The sequence below is a fragment of the Sebastes fasciatus genome, chromosome 22 (assembly GCF_043250625.1).
Source record: "Sebastes fasciatus isolate fSebFas1 chromosome 22, fSebFas1.pri, whole genome shotgun sequence".
Classification (NCBI taxonomy): Eukaryota; Metazoa; Chordata; class Actinopteri; order Perciformes; family Sebastidae; genus Sebastes; species Sebastes fasciatus.
In genome coordinates this window covers 14829499-14848615 of record NC_133816.1, presented here as the reverse complement: position 1 = coordinate 14848615, position 19117 = coordinate 14829499, and the positions used below count along the sequence as shown (strand labels likewise).

The 19117-nt window shown below is 38.5% G+C and overlaps 1 protein-coding gene across 1 annotated transcript; it reads left to right on the top strand.

The window, feature by feature from the left end:
* Positions 1-943: 943 nt before the first annotated feature.
* LOC141760605 (ubiquitin carboxyl-terminal hydrolase CYLD-like) lies at positions 944-19117 on the top strand. The gene is made up of 16 exons (XM_074623525.1): positions 944-1334; positions 4142-4259; positions 4868-5025; positions 5865-6392; positions 6724-6829; positions 7407-7870; positions 8907-9072; positions 9171-9312; positions 10737-10859; positions 12304-12395; positions 12493-12556; positions 14268-14472; positions 14562-14670; positions 14825-14943; positions 15811-16018; positions 17075-19117. The coding sequence occupies exons 1-16, from the start codon at positions 1161-1163 to the stop codon at positions 17257-17259; spliced, it is 2961 nt and encodes a 986-aa protein (XP_074479626.1). The 5' UTR covers positions 944-1160; the 3' UTR covers positions 17260-19117.

The following is a 19117-nucleotide window of genomic DNA, read 5'->3' as shown; positions in this document are numbered from 1 at the left end:
TATTACTTATTATTAGCATTTATTACTTATTTAATATTCATCTAATTTATTCTGATAGGATGATCTGTGTGTGTATTTTTTGTTTTTTATTTATTGATTTATATATATATTGTTTTTTTCTATCATATGGGAGTCCTTTTATAACAAATGTTTGTCTACCTTAAATTTAAAACAAATAGAAGTAAAAGTTATGGAAAAGGGAACTCACAAAATAAGGAATATGGAGGATGTTTTTGAGAAGAGATGGAGTCTAACAGAAGGAAAAATATAGTTACATGGGTTAACACGCATGCACATATACATATGCTTGGAGGTGACCTGACGTTAAGGAGGATGCATGTGTGTGCCCATGTAAATTATATTACTATATATTTGTGCTCCCCCCCTTTTTATTTTCTATTAACTTATTTCTTGATTTAATTTATTATTACTCTTGTATTTTTGTATTATTATTATTATTATTTATTTTTTAACTCTATTCTTTCTTTTTGTCATTATTATTAATGTTATTTCTTTTCTTGGATTTGCTTTGGTTTTGAATGTTGAGGTTGTTTTCTCTATAGTGTACTTGATGGGTTTTCTATAAGCTCATCTACTTAAAAGTTGGTTTATAGACTGTTGTAATTACAAACAGTGGATTGCATATATGAAAATAACCTTGAAGAAAGGGAAAAAATAAAGTATAATTTTTCTTTTTTTAAAACAAATAAAGATACTTTAAAACAACAAACAACTAATTAAAAAAAATACCACCACTGATGTCTTTGTGTGTGTACCAGATTCTTACATGCATATTGTAAGTGTGTGTACCTTGCCTATCAAGTAATGTGGAATTTCCCACAAGTCCTGGTCACGCCCACCTGCGCTCTGATTGGCTACAAGAACTCCCCCGCTGAACTTTTCTCGCTTCCTATTGGCTACCGCGGGTGTCATCAGCGCCGCTTCCGGCTTCACGGTGCTGTTTGTTATTGGAACGTCGCTCGCTTTTAAATGTCGACGGTTGGAGTTGATGGAAGTTTGCTGAGTTGTTTGATGAACGCCTACATTTTCTTTTAAACAAACTTAACTAACGTGGTTTTTTACTCGTCGACAGGAAATATTAAATATTCAATTTCCACTGTGAACCGGCTACATATATATAAAAAAAAGACAACGCGTTTATGATGTCAGGGGCTCATGAGCAAACCAGGAAGCGACGCCCCCCAAAAATGTACTTGATCTCGACCGACCTGAAGGTCCAGGACCAGCTGGAAGGTACCATTAAGCTGCAGCGGGGGTACATCTGCCAGGAGCAGGACTCTGGCAAGAACAGAGGGGATTCATCTTGGGTCAAGGTATATATATATATATATATAACACACATTAACATAACATTTAGGCTGCATATTGTTTATTTTATGGATGAAACCATTAGTTTACTTAATTAGCAGTTACAAAAAACATTTTTTATTTTTTTTTTTCATATTTACTGCCTTTCTTGTCTTATATATAACAGTACATTGAATATATTGGGTATAATTCTTTCACTATATTCTGGCACTTTATACACAAAATAAGTAATTAATTTTAGGTTTATTGATACTGAAAATAATAATTACTTCAACTATTTTTTTGTTTATTTGTTTTGCACAATTTAAGACTATACAACATAACAAAATAAATAAATGAATGATATACAGAGGCAAAAAACAACAACTGGGCTTTATACACAAAATAAGTAATTGATTTATCAAGAATATAATTTGTAGGTTATTTGATACTGAAAATAATAATTACTTCAACTAGACTATATTTTCTGAAAAAAGAAAAAATTGTCTTGCAGCCAGGTTAAACATAAAACACAAACTTACCAAAACACAAGGTAAATAATACATTGTAAAATACATACATAATATAATAAAAATATGTAGAAAATAAATGCTTAAATTCACCAGGCAAACTCACTTAACAACAATAAATACATATACGTATCACAATATACATCAGTGACAGCAAAACATGCTTCATTACAGAAACTTCCTAAGTCTGAAATCCTATCTTATCTTAGTTTAGGATGACATGTAGGAATTTGAAATGTTTCCCAACTACATTGAGGAAAAAAAATCCTATTTATCTATTACAGAAACGTCCTAATGTAGGGATTTCCTAAGTTATGAATCTTAATAGCAATGACAATGAAGATGGGGAATAACATGAACACTGAAATATAATGACTGAAAGGCTACTCACACCATATGATTACATTTTATATAACATTTTAAAGCTTGAGTGAAGATACTGGTATCACATGAAACTAGAAAACCTAAGGAAACCATGTCATACTATCTTGTCATGAAGGAGGCTAAATAACGCTCCAAACTTGCACAACATTTTGGCGAGGAAAAAGTGGCATGGCCATTTTCAAAGGGGTCCCTTGACCTTTGACCTCAAGATATGTGAATGTAAATGGGTTCTATGGGTACCCACGAGTCTCCCCTTTACAGACATGCCCACTTTATGATAATCACATGCAGTTTGGGGTCAGTCATAGTTGAGTCAGCACACTGACACACTGATAGCTGTTGTTGCCTGTTGGGCTGCAGTTTGCCACGTTATGATTTGAGCATATTTTTATATGCTAAATGCAGTACCTGTGAGGGTTTCTGGACAATATTTGTCATTGTTTTGTGTTGGTAATTGATTTCCATTAATAAGTGTATACATACATTTGCATAAAGCAGCATATTTGCCCACTCCCATGTTGATAAGAGTATTAAATAATTGACAAATCTCCTTTTAAGGTACATTTTGAACAGACACAAAATGTGCGATCAATTTGCGATTAATCGTGATTAACTATAGACAATCATACGATTAATCACGATTAAATATTTTGATCGATTGACAGCATATATATACATTTATTTAGTTGAAAAGATGGGGTTTCCTCGAGTAGTTTACTGATGATGCAGGCATGGCAGGACGAGTGCCGATTGAAGAATTTATAGTTATGGTTAAGATTTCTTAAGTTAAGATAAGATAGGAGGTCTAAGATAGGATAAGTCATGAATTTAGGAACGGCTTCTGTAATAAAAAGATAGGATTAAACCCATCTTTGAAACTTAAATTAAGAGAGAAAAGCAGTAAAGATATTTTTCTGTAATGAAGCGAGTACATCCAGCCATTGTCATCCAGTCATCAATGATTTTTAGATTTTCTTTCTATATATAAATTTAGAATTATTTTATAATTTCAGTATTTTATGTATTACTTATTAGCATTTATTATTTATTTATTTTTTATATATATATATTTTTTTTATATATAGTATTTATTTATAATTACTTATTTAATATTCATCTAATTTATTCTGATGGGATGATCTGTGTGTATTTTGTTTTTTATTTATTGATTTATATATATATATTTTTTTTTAATAAATACTAACAATAAGTAATACATAAATGAGAAAATACTGAAATTATAAAATAATTATAAATTTGATATATATATATATATCAAATTTATAATTATTTTATATATATATATATATATATATAAAAAATTTATAATTATTTTATAATTTCAGTATTTTCTCATTTATGTATTACTTATTATTAGTATTTATTACTTATTTAGTATTCTTCTAATTTATTCTGATAGGATGATCTGTGTGTGTATTCTTTTTTTGTTTATTATTTATTGATTTATAAAAAAATAAATGTCTATCATGTGGGAGTCCTTTTATAACAAATGTTTGTCCACCTTAAATTTAAAACAAATAAAGAGACTTTAAAACAACAAACAAACAAAAAAAATTACATAAGAGCAAAAATAATTTCTCACCTGTCATACCTGGCCTTTTGTACTCTCTTGCTGTAAAAGCCTACATAACTTGAGACAGATCGGGCACCACCCATCACTTTATTTTAATCCTAAAATGTGCCTCCTATCATGGCATTGTGCTGCAGTTTATCCACCACATGCTGTTGAGTCACCCTTTTCAAATGGTGGACATACTTCACACTAATCTCACTCCCTCTGAGAGTTACTCTGTGGCATATGTACCTTCACTCACTCCTAATTTCTTTCCTCTTTTCTCCCTCATATTTGTTTTTCTCTCCTCCTCCTCCTCCTCCTCCTCCTCCTGTTTCCCCTGCAGGTGTTAGACAATGGCGTCATGTTGAAAATAGAGAGGAAGTTCCTGCTTGAAGTCCCCACTGACCTCAGCGGCCTGTTGGAGCCTGTAACTGATTCAGAGGCTCGCCTAAAACTCCTAAGTAATACATTAATAGTTAGTAGTAGTGTTGCACTTCTGTGCTTATGTACTTGTATTAGCATAATGAACACGTCTATGTTAATTGGAGGAATAATGGTGATTGTTATTGCAGTGGTAGTAGAAATACTGATAAAAGCAATAGTGGTAGTAGTGGTAATGAAAATAGTGGTGGTAATAATGATGAATGTAATAGTAGTCGCCAAATAAGGACAATTGTATTAGTAGTAGTAGTATCAATAGACATAGGAGCAAGAGCAATGATGAATACTGATGAAATACTAGTAAAGGTAGTACAAATATCGCAGTAGTAACAATCCTAAAAGTGATTTTTCTAGCGTTACATGTTGTCTTAACTATGTGTAATTGTGTGACATTTTACTATAGTGGAAGTACTAAGTCAATTTTGTTTTTAAAAGGGGAACATGTGATCTTTATGACAATAAAAGGCTCTAAGGACAGAGTTTGGGTTATTGAAGTGGAAAATGGGAAGTAAAGCCAGATTTTTTTGTCACTCCAAAACTGGCCTATTTTTAATGCTCACGGATAACTAACAGCTTCACTTATTTCCTTCTTCTGTAGTAAGGTTTTCACTGTGTTGTATTTTTCCAGATAATCCCGGGAAGCTGCAGCAGTTGGCTACTATGCCTCTCGATTCTCCGCTCTGGGTCCAAATGGGCCAACAGGACGAGCTGGCAGAGGCCGATCTGAAGTTCATCGGGCTGCTGACCAGAGGGAGCAGCGCTGTGCTTTTTGGGGTACAGCTCAAGGTAAACTTGACTCGAGGATGTGAGTGGAAACTTTCCAGCGCGTTATAACCCCCAAGATTTCCGTCCTGGGTGATTTGACAATACGGCTCTGACACCGCGTTAGGAGGAGAGTGAAAGTAAGGCTTAATCACATGCATACCTCCTTTCCCGTGAATCACCCAGTGCAGTTAGGCAATTTAAATCCAGCCTCTAACAATAAAAAAAAGTACAGTATAGAGAAGTATTTACAGAATGTCAATGCATTGAATGACAATCGCTTAAAAATTGACCAAAATAGTATGGGTTCGATTTAATAATAATCTTAAAGGAACAGTGTGTAGGATTTGGTGGCATCTAGTGGTGTGGTTGCAGATTGCAACCAACTGAGTACCCCTCCTCTCACTCCTCCCTTTCCAAGGCTGTAGTAATGTGAGGCGCCATGAGCAAAACCGTGGTAACGCTGTTCTCCTCGCTCAGAGGCCATCCTTACCATAGTAACACTACATTAGGAGCAACAGAAGTCAGGCGGCGGCTTGCGGTACCACGGTTTTACACTCTGCGGCTCACGTTACCGCAGTTTCACAAGCGTGTCGGAGAACTACGGCGGCCTTCAGGCAACGATGTTGGAGTCCTTTTTTAGGTATGGACAGTATTTATGTTTATGTTGACTTTCATTGCTTGTGATCATCTATGATTAGGGCTGGGCAATAAGACAATATATATTGTCAAAAAGATATAAAAATGTCGTTCATATCGTTTCTATTGCGATACAGGCTAGGCCTAGATTTATTTATTTTTTCTCTATAATTTAACTCAAAAATGTTGATTTTGCACTCAACAATTGTTGAACTCCTCTGCAGGGTTCAGCAGCAGGTAAAGGAGTGAGCAACGGCTCCTTTAAGGGCCACCGGCTCTTCACCTGCCCCGAAGCCTGCGCCCTCTTCCTCCCGGCCAGCCACATCAGGCTCCGTCACTGGTCTCGCAAAAACGGCTCCGACTCCAACGAGCGGGCCCGTGAGCGAGACCTCCAACGCAGCAGCAGCAGCAGCAATAATCACTCCAGCAACGGGCACCATGGCAACAATGACCGCCCAAATCCTCCTCAACATCAGCAGCAGCAGCCCAATCGTCACATCAGTTTCCGCCTGAATCGTCCCAGCAGCCCTCCTCAGCCGCGCGCTTTGGGCATCATCCCTCGAACAGCTGAGTCGGCGCCCCTCACAGCTGAAAACCAGGTCCAGGTCCGAGGCCCTGGTTCGCCTCAAACACTCCATGTGGGCCAGCGGGTGTCTTTCCCCCTGGAGGACAACGTCTATGCGGGGGAGGTGCGCTTCTGTGGTCCCCTGCCTGGCCGGTCCTCGTCTGGAACGTACGTCGGAGTCCTGCTGGTCAGTACAACACACGAGACAAAAAAAACTGTGATTATATGAAGAGTCTGATTCCTAATAAGTTAAGGGCTGTCAATCAATAAAAATAGGTAATCGTGATTAATCGCAAATTAATCACACATTTTTTTTATCTGTTCAAAATGTAACTTAAAGGGAGATTTGTCAAGTATTTAATACTCTTATCAACATGGGAGTGGGCAAATATGCTAGCTTTATGCAAATGTATGTATATATGTATTGTTGGGAATCAATTAACAACACAAAACACCTTTCTCTTTGTGGAGCAGCTCTGTCTGCAGCTTTGTGTTTGACTTTGTGTGATTCGTTCCAGGACGCTCCTGCTGGTAACTGGGACGGGCTTTATAAAGGAGAGAAGCTCTGCCACATTCCCTCTCCCCTCTATGGACTACTGCTGCCAATCACCAAGGTCTCTGCAGGTATGACAACTGTTGCACAACAAGGCCTCAGACACTCATAGCACAGTATGTTTTAAGCAGTGGTGAACGAGGTTCCTGAAAGGCCACACCAGAAAATGACTTTAGTAGAAGTTAAAGTCACCTTTTAGAATATCACTTGAGTAAAAGTCTTAAAGTGATTGATATTTATTGTACTTATGTATCATAAGTAATTTTCTGATATTAAATGTTCTTAAATATTAAGTACAAGTAAATGCTGTTTATTAAAAAAGCAAGGATTTTGAGATTTATGAAGAGTATTCCTCTTAACATGTACACCAGCATGTACTATATGTAGCATGATCTGACATGCAGCCTGCTGGGACTTGAGCGGAAATCGAAGTGGATTCGCCAAACCTGCTTGCTTGCAATAGTAACGAGTAACAAAGATGCTTAGGGGAAATGTATCCTTCGTTACAAGCTGGTATGACATGGTTGGTACCAATGGGTTCTTTAGGTTTACTAGTTTCATATGATGTCAGTATCTTCACTCTAACTTTGACAGCCTTAGTGCAAACATATCATTCAACATCTAACTCTTTTTCCATTTTGTCCTCAGAGTCGAAATCCCACCGTCACAACCCTCTTAGCCAATTTACCAAGTCCATCCTGAAGGCAACGCCGTCCTCTGTCGGTAAACCACGCCCTATGTCACCCACCGTCACTTCTCCCAAGGTCGCCCTGATGCCCCCCACCAAACTAGCACTTAAACCTCCTCCGCTACCCAAACCCAGCCCCACTAAGGTCCTGCCTCCTCCCCCTCTCCCACCTTCCAAAACCCTCAGCCCAACGTCGCCGACCGCCACCGACCAGCTGCAGCACACCAACGGCGTGCACGGCCCTCCTTCGCTGCTGAGGTCTCCAGATGACAATGACGCTGCAGAGGATGACGGGGACGTGTTCCTGGAGGGCGAGCTGGAGGTGGGGTCGATGGTTGAAGTGAACGATCCGCCACTTTTTGGTGTTATTCGCTGGATTGGACGGATCAGTGGGATTTCACAGCCAGTGGCAGGGATTGAGCTGGTAAGGTGAAAGTTTCAGCTCTGTTGTACACCAAAACCGCTTAGTTTTTAGTTTTATTGTCTTAGTTTAAAGTACAATCCATTATCCAAATGTTAACAAAAGGCTACACAGCATTGATTCCTGATAATAGTCTCAAATAGATTTTTTAATAAAGGGACAAATGCAAGACTAACACTAGTAACAACTAAATCTCAGTTATCGTTGTTCTCTGATCCTGATTGTTTACATCATTGATGTGTGTAAACACAACAAACATCTTGGTTGTTATCACTTTTACATCTTAATATTCATTTTCCATCACTCTCTCAGCTCTCATTGGTCAAAAACATGAACTATTGCGTCTTTAGTCTCTATTTCAGTCCAGATTTGTACTCATTTATGTCCTATTCTGCACTCGACTGTTTCTCATTTTGTCTCATTTAACATGTGATGGCGAGGGTTAAGTAATGTGTGTAGTTAGTTAATGGTTTGGTTAAGGCTGCATTCACACCATCAGGTGTTGTGCGGTGGTGTGGGAGTGTCACTTAATGGCTCATTCACACCAAGCGACTGCACGACAATTAACGTCTTTTGTTCCGTCTTGGTTGGGTTTTTCAGCTCTGGATTGCCACCGCAGCGCGTCATTGGGTTGCGAAAACATCTTTTCCATCGAGAGAAGCCTTCCGCGACCTCCTTTGCTCGTCTTTCATGAAGAAATTCTCCCCAGTTCCGAACAGGCGCCTCTCGGTGTCGCCCCCGAATTTTGATTTGTTGTTGCAGCCTGTGGCTCCGGAGTAAAGGCGTTTCATTTTGTGAATTTGAGTCATCAGACTGCACTTCTTGGAGATCCACTTTGTTTTTATGTCAAAGATGGAAAACGTGATAAACGTATGGCAACATGCAAAATCTGTCAAACATCTGAGACATAAAAAGGTTTCCTCTGATATCATTGTTTGCCAACAACAACAACAACAACAAACTAAAGTAAAGTCACTGCACTGACTCGTATACTATTGTATCACACTGATAAAAAACAAACCCACTGTGTGTGTGTCAGGACCAGGAGCTGTCTGCAGGGACAGATGGCAGTTACCTCGGCGAACGTCACTTCCGTTGCCCGGCCAACAAGGGGCTGTTTGTCAAGCTTCGCAACTGCAGACGGGACTCCAGGTTTCCCGCCCCGGAGACACCTGTCAATCAAGTGGAGCGATGCAACTCTATAGGTGGGAAAGCACGGTCGTAGTGTCTGACCTCTAGAGAGACTGTAGTGCTAGTGTCGTGTAGTTTTCTCATGTAATACTGTCTCCTGTGTTGTTGCCAGCCTTTGCAGAGTGGGGCAGTGAGCGGGTGGAGGATCACACCCCTCCAATGGACGGGGACGAGGCCGCCGAGCTCTACCACGGCTGGAAGAGAGGCATCCAGGGTCACCTCAACTCATGCTACCTGGACGCTACGCTGTTCAGGTAGAGGCAGTCTACAGACTCTGTAGTAGCAGAAAGGATTGTCAGGGTAGAAGTGTCTTGCAATATATTAATTATATCAACGTAAAAGTTAGAATTTAATGAGGACGTGTCAAATCTTTAAACTGCTTTACAAGTTGTACTAACATCAGAGAGTACAGAAAGCAAAGAGACGAAACTGCCGCCATTTTGGACTGAGAGCTCAGATGAGTCCGTGGCCATGGATGTATGAAGAGTCGTCTGTAAATCTGAGTTTTTGAGTTCCCAGTACGAACACTTAAATAGCCCTCATTTAAATCATTATGTCCTAAAAGTTGTAAAATTCACTAACAGCTAAATCCAGAGTTATTTTTCCTCGGCATAATAAATGTGCATCAGACCCACGGAGCTGACCGCCATGCACGCTCATATGATTTTTGCATGAAAAATTACTTTAAAGCTGAAGTAGGCGAGACTGGAGCAAATATGATTAAAGTTATTTTTATAAGACAGTCGCTATATCGTGACAGTAATACATGAAACAGGTAACCTGAAAAAAAATCATGTTCCTCTGTGTCCTCCGGTGCTCCTAACGGCATCTGCAAGATTTTACAGACCGGAGGAAACCAACCAATCAGAGCTGATCTGGAGCCTTGCCGTCTCTGAGCAGCTGTCAATCACTCGTGAACTCCGACCGAACGGTCAAACTAGGCAGCGCTGATCAAATATGAATCAACATTATGTTACTGTCATGCCTATTTCTCGCCTCAATTGTTTTCAGAATCGTCTTGTAGTGCACGGTTTAGCTGTAAAATGAGATGCTTGTAACCCAGCAGCCGTGTTGTAAATCTCTTGAAGGAACGCCAAGTTCCAGTCACATGACCGGAGCACAGCCAATAGGAACGTTCTCTCAATGAAATGACCTGTGATTGGTCAAAGTCTTCCGTCACGGGCTAGATTTTTTAAAGCCTGAAAACAGAGCCATGAGGAGGTGCAGAAGTCTAGTTATCTCTCAGAACACTTGAATTACAATATGCTGAAAGGTTATTATGGATTTATTTGCCCAATGATGCCAAAAATATACCGCCCACTGTCACTTTAATCGATTATCAGAATAGTTGCTGATTATTTTTCTGTCGATCGACTAATCGTTGCAGCTCTATTGTACATAAAGTGTTGGTTTTATTGTGTTTTCAGCTTAATTCAGAATGAACAGAAGACGTGGTTAGTTAGGATGAGCACTGATTGAGACCGAGTAGAAACTTGTAAAACTTCTTGACTGGCTAAAAATCCAATAATCTGTTCCTACTGGGATCAGCCACACTAATCTGACGTTACGATGCATCTGTTTGGATGTATATTATGCTAAATTCATCCATAATACATACAACTGTGTCTACTTATTTGATTTCCTCTGTCATCACCTGTATGTCTGTTTCTCTCTGCAGTCTGTTCTCTTGCTGCAGTTCAGCAGACTGGGTGCTGCTTTGGCCCTCCGACCCTGAAACTAACCAAGACTCAAGTCAGGCTCAGGACCTGCTGCGTTGTGAAATAGTCAACCCTCTGCGAAGGTAAATGTCTATTTTTACTACCACATGTTAGAGCTGGGCGATATGGAAAAAATCAAATATCACAATATTTTTACCAAATACTTCAATATCGATATTGTGACGATGTTGTAGGGTTGACCATTTGTGTTTTTACAAAATATTTATACAATAAGATTTTGATAAATCATCAGTAATGTGGATATAATGACTAAGTGGATAAAGGCAAATAGCAGAACAGGTAGAACAGTCTGGTAAGTTCATGAAATCACATCACCTTACTGTAATACAGCCTTTATTTAGTCTCATATCATGATATCGATACTATATCGATATATTGCCCAGCCCTACCACAGTGCTGTTGCAAATGCATTTGCTACTGGTAATACAGCATTGTACGATGGCGTAGATGGCGTAGTCGGTTTTTTACTTGTAGGTAAAAAAACAAAATTTATGGAGCCTCAGGAAAGGGAAATAATATTCAGAGGGAAAAAAATCTAAGATTAAAGTTGTAGATTTACGAGAAAAAATCTGAAATTAATGACAAAAATAATATAATATATATTAATATTCTCTGAGATTATAAAGTCGAAACTGCAAGAAAAAAAATCCATTCTCTGAGATTAAAGTCACAAATTTATGATAAAAGAAACTCAGTGAAAATAGTGTTTGTTTTTTTTTGTCAAGGAACCAAAACTAATCGTTGCTATTTATGCATGTTAGTGCCCTTGCTAATGGATGTACTGCCCTAGACCCCTAACAGTTTATCATTATTTATTTATTTGTTTATTTTCTTTCTTTAACCTATGATTATTTTATTTATATGTATATTTGTGTGTATTTATTTATTTTCTTTCTTTTACCTATGATTATTTTTATTTAATTTGTATATTTGTGTGTATTTATTTTTATTTTTTTGCAGTGGATTGTCAGAGTTGTATTAACAAAATTCAGAAAAAAATGTGTTCAAAAATTTCAAAAAGAAATAATCGTGATTATCATTTTGGCCATAATGGTGCAGCCCTACTTTAATATTCCAGTTGTAAAAAATCAAACAAAATAAGATAACATAAGATAAGATAAGATAGAACTTTATTTATGTGCCGGAGATTGCTCAAAATTACAACAAGTTCAAGTGTATAAAATACAAGTATATTAAAAAACAACTACTATTTCAAGCACCCGTGCCTAATAGAATAACAATTAAGTAAGATACATTTAGTAAAATGAGTAAATAAGATAAAAAAGATAGAGTAAGCTGAAAACAAAAAACAGAAAAGGAAGTAATATTGCACATGTTGGACATTACTATTGCACACAATGAGCAGTGATATTGCACATGAGAATGTAAAAATGATTAATAGGAAAGACTGGCAGCGACTGGATCAGAAGGCACAATGATTATGATTTAGTTTAATATACATAATATGTCTTTCCTCAAGTATCTGTGTGCTGGTGTGTTTTGAAGGTACGGCTACGTGTGTGCCAGTAAGACCATGGCCTTGAGACGACTGCTGGAGGCTGCGAATAGCGACACGGGCTTCACCAACCAGGAGAAAGGTACACCTGTCCCACCCCTCCATTAGCTCAGCTCAGGTGCATCTGTCTGTGATCACACTGAGGAATGCTGTCATGCTGCTGTTGTTCTGTCTCTCAGATCCTGAAGAGTTCCTCAACAGGCTTTTCCAGCTCCTCCGAGTCGAGCCGCTCCTCAAGATCAGGTAACGTCACACACACACACACACACACACACACACACACACACACACACACACCCTGCTTCGCTATCACACAGGCCAGGTATTCAGTTCACCTCAACTCAATTATACAGCTGCATTCTGAAGTGAGAAAGTAATTAGGTCGAGAACACACTCGCGGGTTGTTTCTCTTTATCACCGAAAAGTTTTCCTGCTTCTATTTTTACTTAATTTGTTAAAGTTTGCTCAAGTAAAATGTCACGCAGACTGAAATGTGTTATTTTCACCTATTCTAAAATGGTTTGTTTGAATATTTCTGCATACTGGGGTCCCTAAACAGTCTTGGAATTACATAAATTGGGTATCACTGTAAAGCTGAGACTCTTGTGGATCCAATGAGCCCAACTATATTCATGTGTGATGATGTTAGTCTCCATAGCAGCTATTTAATTATAGTGAGACCATTTTTTAAAAACTTGACCTCACTGTATAAAATGACCTGTGGTGACCTCTAGGATAATCACAGCCTCATGAAACTTTACAGCCACAAACTAGAGACCTAGAGCATTCAGAGGCTGGATGGCTTTCCTAGGTAGATTGACAATAAGGGGGTTGCTGAGCAGTTTCCAGAACAGAAGTTCTCGCCATGCAATCGCCGAAAAATGCAATTCTTGCAGAAATCTCCAAATGTCAAAGGTTTTTGATACCAAATCACAGCATGGCTTTTTCCATGGTGTTCCTCAAGGTCTTGGTGTCTTAATGTGGCATTTTGGAGGGATTATTAATCATTTTTTATCAATTCTTGAGTGGTAAAAAAAATTTAAATTTAGCACCAAATCTGTGTAACAACCCAAAAATTGCTGGAACAATTTATGAGACTTAATAGAGCACGGGAATGAACATCATATACTTCATCATAATGCTCTAAGCTCTTTTACACTTTTACAATCTATTTTAATTTTTTTTTTTTTTGTGATTTATGACTAGAACAATTTGACACAAGATATTCCCTTAATTTACATTTCTTAAAGATTCCCTCTAGACGAGTTTTAGATTCTCTTTATGGCAGTGATACTCAACTTACCCTGCCCCGCGATAGGGTGCCAGGTGGCCCGCCAAACATTTTCTAATTCACAATGAAAATAAACCGATTCACAATGGGATTTTTTTGTTGTACTTTTAATGTAAATAAAGTGTCTAATAGAGCTTGTTTATTAAAAGAGGTCCAGGCTATGTTTATGAATCATTGTAACGTTTGAGTGATTGCATGATGGAAGAGGTTTCCAGTTATGTTTAATGTTCTATAAACTCCTTCAAATGTAACCAAAGCATTTACAACCAAAATGCCTTTGCAGCTATTAATTGCAGTATAATATCAGATTTGTCTGTCCTAGGCCCAGTGTCGACCGTCGTGACACGTTCATATAGTTAATAAGTCAGTTTTCAAAGTAAGATGGGCCTTTTTTTAATTTGTATTCATTTTACCTGATAAATATTCTGAATGTTTTTTAAGTGCCCATGAAAAAGTTGACTGACGTGGTTAATAATGTGACTCAGATTTGAGCTGAGCGGATGAATGTGAAAACAGCCTTCTAGTGTTGAACTCCGCACACAAACCTTCTGCACAGTGAAGGTTGGACATCGAAGTGGAGTAACAATTAGCAAAACACATTCGACCCGTTTCTTAATCGCAATTACTGACGTCAATTCCTCATTTTCTCTCTTCTGCATTCAGATCGATGACTCAGCAGCCTCAGGAGTGTCACCTCTACCAGCTCTTCCCGCCTACACTTCCTCCCTCTCCCTCCTCGCCCTCACCTCTCTCCCCGGTCGACTCCCCCATCCCTCTCACCTCGCCGTCGCCCAGCCGGATGAGGGTCGCCAGCGTCCAGGCGCTGCTGGAGTCCTCCTTCCTACACGCCGGCCTCAAGTTTGTCGAGGTAACAGAAAGCAAGTTGCAAGAAAGAAATGACTATTTCTCAAAACACCTTTACAGTAACTAGATCACGTGTATTGATCACCCCACCAGGCTCCATCCTGCCTCTTACTGCTCATGCCTCGCTTTGGAAAGGACTTCAAAATGTTTGATGCCATCTTGCCCACCCTCAGCCTGGACATCACAGACCTGCTGGACGACAGTGAGGACAACTTCAAACTCTACATTTTAGCAGCTTTTTAGCTTGTTTCTGGTTGATCTGATATAGCATGTTTTAGTTTATATAGTGCACATCAGATCTAGCTACATTCACATGTTTTTTGAAGTGTAGTATTTGTCTCTCTTTGTGTCTCTAGCCCTGAGGCAGTGCAGCATCTGTCAGGCTGTGGCTGAGTGGGAGTGTCTCCAGTGTTATGAAGATCCCGACATCACCCCCGGCCATCTCAAACAGTACTGCCAGACCTGCAACACACAGGTACCCACTTCTTACTTTGGACCTGACATTAATTTGTAGCCTAAATAAACATTTTTTGCAGGCTTAAATGAATATGATGTAATAATAATAAACCCATTTTTGTCTTGTTAGGGCGGTACAGGGGGTCAGCACTGTGTGTCAAATTGTTCTAGTCATAATAAACATGAATTTATTAAGTAATTAATTAAAATAAATGGTGAAAGTGTATACAAATTATCAATAATCCCTCCAAAATACCACATTAAGACACCAAGACCTCGAGGAACATTATAGAAAAAACCATGGTGTGATTTGGTATCAAAACCTTTTGACATTTGGATGAATGAAATGGCTCCTATGGGGATTAACATCATCACACATGAATACAGTTGGGCTCATTGGATCCACAAGAGTCTCAGCTTTACAGTGACACCTAATTTATGTAATTCTAAGACTGTTTAGGGACATAAAGTGGGCATGTCTGTAAAGGGGAGACTCGTGGGTACCCATAGAACTCATTTACATTCACGTATCTTGAGGTCAGAGGTCAAGGGACCATTGCCATGCCGGGTTTTCCTCACCAAAATGTAGCATAACTTTAGAGCGTTAGGCTACATTTGATCCTTCCCGACAATCGAGCATGATATGGTTATTCCGTTCTTACCAATGGATTTCTTAAGTTTTCTAGTTTCATATGATACCAGTATCTTCACTCTAGCTCTAAAACTGAGCCCGTTACAACCTCTGAAAAAAGTAAAGTTGGCCGAAGGCGCCATTGCCCTCATGGAGTGGAAGAACTTAATGTAAACTACTCTGGTCCTCATTTTCTGTCTCTTGTGTTTCTATTTTTATATATATGTTTTGTATTTCTTTTCTGTTGATCATCAGGTCCACAGTCACAGGAAGCGGGCGTCCCACACCCCGGTGAAAATCACTGTCCCCGAAGGGCCGTGGTCCGGCTCTCTGCACTGCACCCGCCAGAGAATGTCTCTCTTTGCTGTGACGTGCATCGAGACCAGTCATTACGTGAGCTTTGTCAAGCACGGGCCCCTCGCCGCCGACTGGCTGTTTTTTGACAGTATGGCAGACCGGGAAGGTGAGAGATCCTCACTTAGATACATTCTGGTAACAGGATGAAAACACAAAAACAAGCGCTGTTAGGCCTTGTTCATTCGTACAGTTTTTTTTTTATAAACGTAGCTTTTTCTATGCATTTGGGCTTTGTCCACACCCAAACGGCGTTTTAGGTCACTGAAAACAGAGTTTTTTGTAAACTCAGGCCAGGGTGGAGATTTTCAGAAACTGTTTTCAATGTAGATTGGGAAAAAAGAGTTTTTTGCTTGTAACGTCAGTGTGCATCGTTATTGTGAAGCATCACTAATGAGGCGACATGTCATGCAACGGCGGCATAAATGCATCCATGAACAGTGTACGTGGTCAAATAACCTGCTAACAGGTATGGAGGATGGAACCTACCAAAATAAAAAATAAATGAATATATAAATATCTCGATAAATAGCTAAATATGCCTTTTAAAAGTAGCAAAATAAAATTAAAAATAAATGTAGTCATTATTTAACTGATGAAATTTGACATAAATGTATATTTCTGTTTTAATTAGATTATTTTTGTTTATTTACCTTTCTATTAATTCTCTTATTTATTTGCTCTTCTGTTTAATTTCCAATTTTATTTATTGATGTGTTTATTTTTATGATTTTTTTTATTTATTCATTCATTTTTGCATTTCTTTTTATTTGTGTATTTATTTATTTATAATTTATTTATTTTTTGCATTTATTTTCTTTAGTCATTTTATATTTATTTTTAAATGTATGTATTCATTTATGTGTTTAAGCATTTATTTATTTCTTCATGCATGATTTCCCTTAGCATTTCACCCCCTATTTATTTCCCCAAACTTCTTTATCTCTGTATTCTTTTCTTAATACATTTCTTCATACATTTGTTTTTACATTTCTTCATACACTGCTTCATTATGCAAATGAGGGGGCGTTGCTTCCATGTCGTGTCATTGTGTGGCCTTGACAGCGCATCTATTGTGTAGAACGGAGGACGAAAAACGCTGTTTACAAAAATCCCCATGTGCGTGTGGACTAGTCCTTAAAGCGCTCCCTTATCTCTCCTCCAGGTGGCGAGAACGGCTTCAACATCCCCCAGGTGAAGACGTGTCCAGAGGTGGGCCGCTACCTCAGCCTATCAGAGGAGGAGCTGAGCAGAGTTGACCCCACCTCCCTGCGGGAGTCCGTCCGCCGCCTGCTCTGTGACTCCTACATGTGTCTGTACCACAGCCCCGAGCTCAGCCTGTACAAGTGACACACACACACACACACACACACACACACACACACACACAGATCTGAGCATGGAACGAGACAATGAACAACTGATGTAAACATTTTGTCTTCAGGTCCTCAGACTTATCTTATCTAACTGTCAGATGACGTCCAAAATATTAACTTTTCAGAGCACTTGTTACTTTATTCAGTAGAATATAAAGGGTTAATTTACACAGATTGTTTTTTCTGCCTCTTAGGCCCTGTTCACACTTTGCAGTAAAATGCATCTTGGGTGATGTTAGCCTCAGTTTGTGCCTCTAATCTTCCAAATAATAAATACCCGGTGTTTCCTTACTCTAGTTCCTAATCCAAGCAAAGATAACTCGCTCAATTTATACAAAGTAAACCAAACTTTAAGCAGTTCACTATCACTTCTATTTGCTTATATTGATGTTGCTTTGTATTATTTTTTGGGCTGTCAATGTGATAATAAGGTGTCAAATTTGTCTTAACAGCACTAATTTCTTTAACGCAACTTGCGATTTTTAGGTTGTAGCGGGCTCAGTTTTAAAGCTAAAGTGAAGATGTTGGCATCATATGAAACTAGAGAACTTAAGGAATCCATTGGTACCAACGATGTCATACTAGCTTGTCACGAAAGAAGTTAAATAACGCTCAAGACTTGAGCTAAATTTTGGCGAGGAAAAAACTGGCATGGCCATTTTCAAAGGGGTCCCTTGACCTCTGACCTCAAGATATGTGAATGAAAATGGGTTCTATGGGTACCCACGAGTCTCCCCTTTACAGACATGCCCACTTTATGATAATCACATGCAGTTTGGAGACAAGTCATAGTCAAGTCAGCACACTGACACACTGACAGCTGTTGTTGCAGTTTGCCATGTTATGATTTGTGCATATTTTGTTATGCTAAATGCAGTACCTGTGAGGGCTTCTGGACAATATTTGTCATTGTTTTGTGTTGTTAATTAATTTTCATGCATAAAGCAACATATTATTCCACTCCCATGTAGAGTATTAAATACTTGACAAATCTCCCTTTAAGGTACATTTTGAAGAGATAAAAAATGTGCGATTAATTTGTGATTAACTACGGACGATCATGAGATTAATCACGATTAAATATTTTAATCGATTGACGGCTCTAATTATTTAGTTTTTTCAAACATACAAGGAAGAAGTCGTCATTTCCAGCCTCCTGGATAGAAAACAGAGATGTAACTTGTGAAGCGGGATACAAATAGTTTTGATTGTGAAGCAGACAGAATCACTTTTCATCCAGATTGTTAAAAAAAAAGTATTTTAGAGCTCAGTGGTAAGTGTTGTTAAACGACCCTCTGGGTTTTTCAAAGGTGGCAGAGTATTTATTTTTTCAGCAGATGGCATGCTTGGCTCTGTCTGATCACACTCCAGATGTATTTGAGAGCTTTTTCTGAGCCTAGTTTGACCTGGAGGCCTCAAAACTACATGTAATCTAAAGTCTGACAATCAGCCAAATATACATGAGAACAGCAGTATGATCCGATGTGCCTGATGAACAAACAGCCTGTAGTTTAAAAGCTTTCTTACACATAATGAACTCGATGGTAAATTAGTCTGATGAGTGGCAGTACTAGTCTTTATTTTACCTGTGCCTTAATAATACTCACACACTGTACAGAACCACTGAGCCTGGAACATATAACACACTTTACAATTTGCACTGCTTCATTAACATGTCAGTATGTGTGTATATGTATATAATAGCATTGCCTTAAACTGACTGTAAAGATTGCACACAGATGTTTAAACTTTTGTATTGCTTACGGGTTGTTCAGTATAATAGAAACAATGGGGACGATGTCCTGACAAATAAATGCTTTGATACTCTTCTA

Excerpts from the sequence above, each read along its gene's own strand:
- LOC141760605 (XM_074623525.1), top strand. The coding sequence starts at position 1,161 with ATGATGTCAGGGGCTCATGAGCAAACCAGGAAGCGACGCCCCCCAAAA. Across the intron at positions 7,871-8,906 it reads CAGTGGCAGGGATTGAGCTG|GACCAGGAGCTGTCTGCAGG; the intron begins GTAAGGTGAAAG and ends TGTGTGTGTCAG. Across the intron at positions 16,019-17,074 it reads CAGTATGGCAGACCGGGAAG|GTGGCGAGAACGGCTTCAAC; the intron begins GTGAGAGATCCT and ends TCTCTCCTCCAG.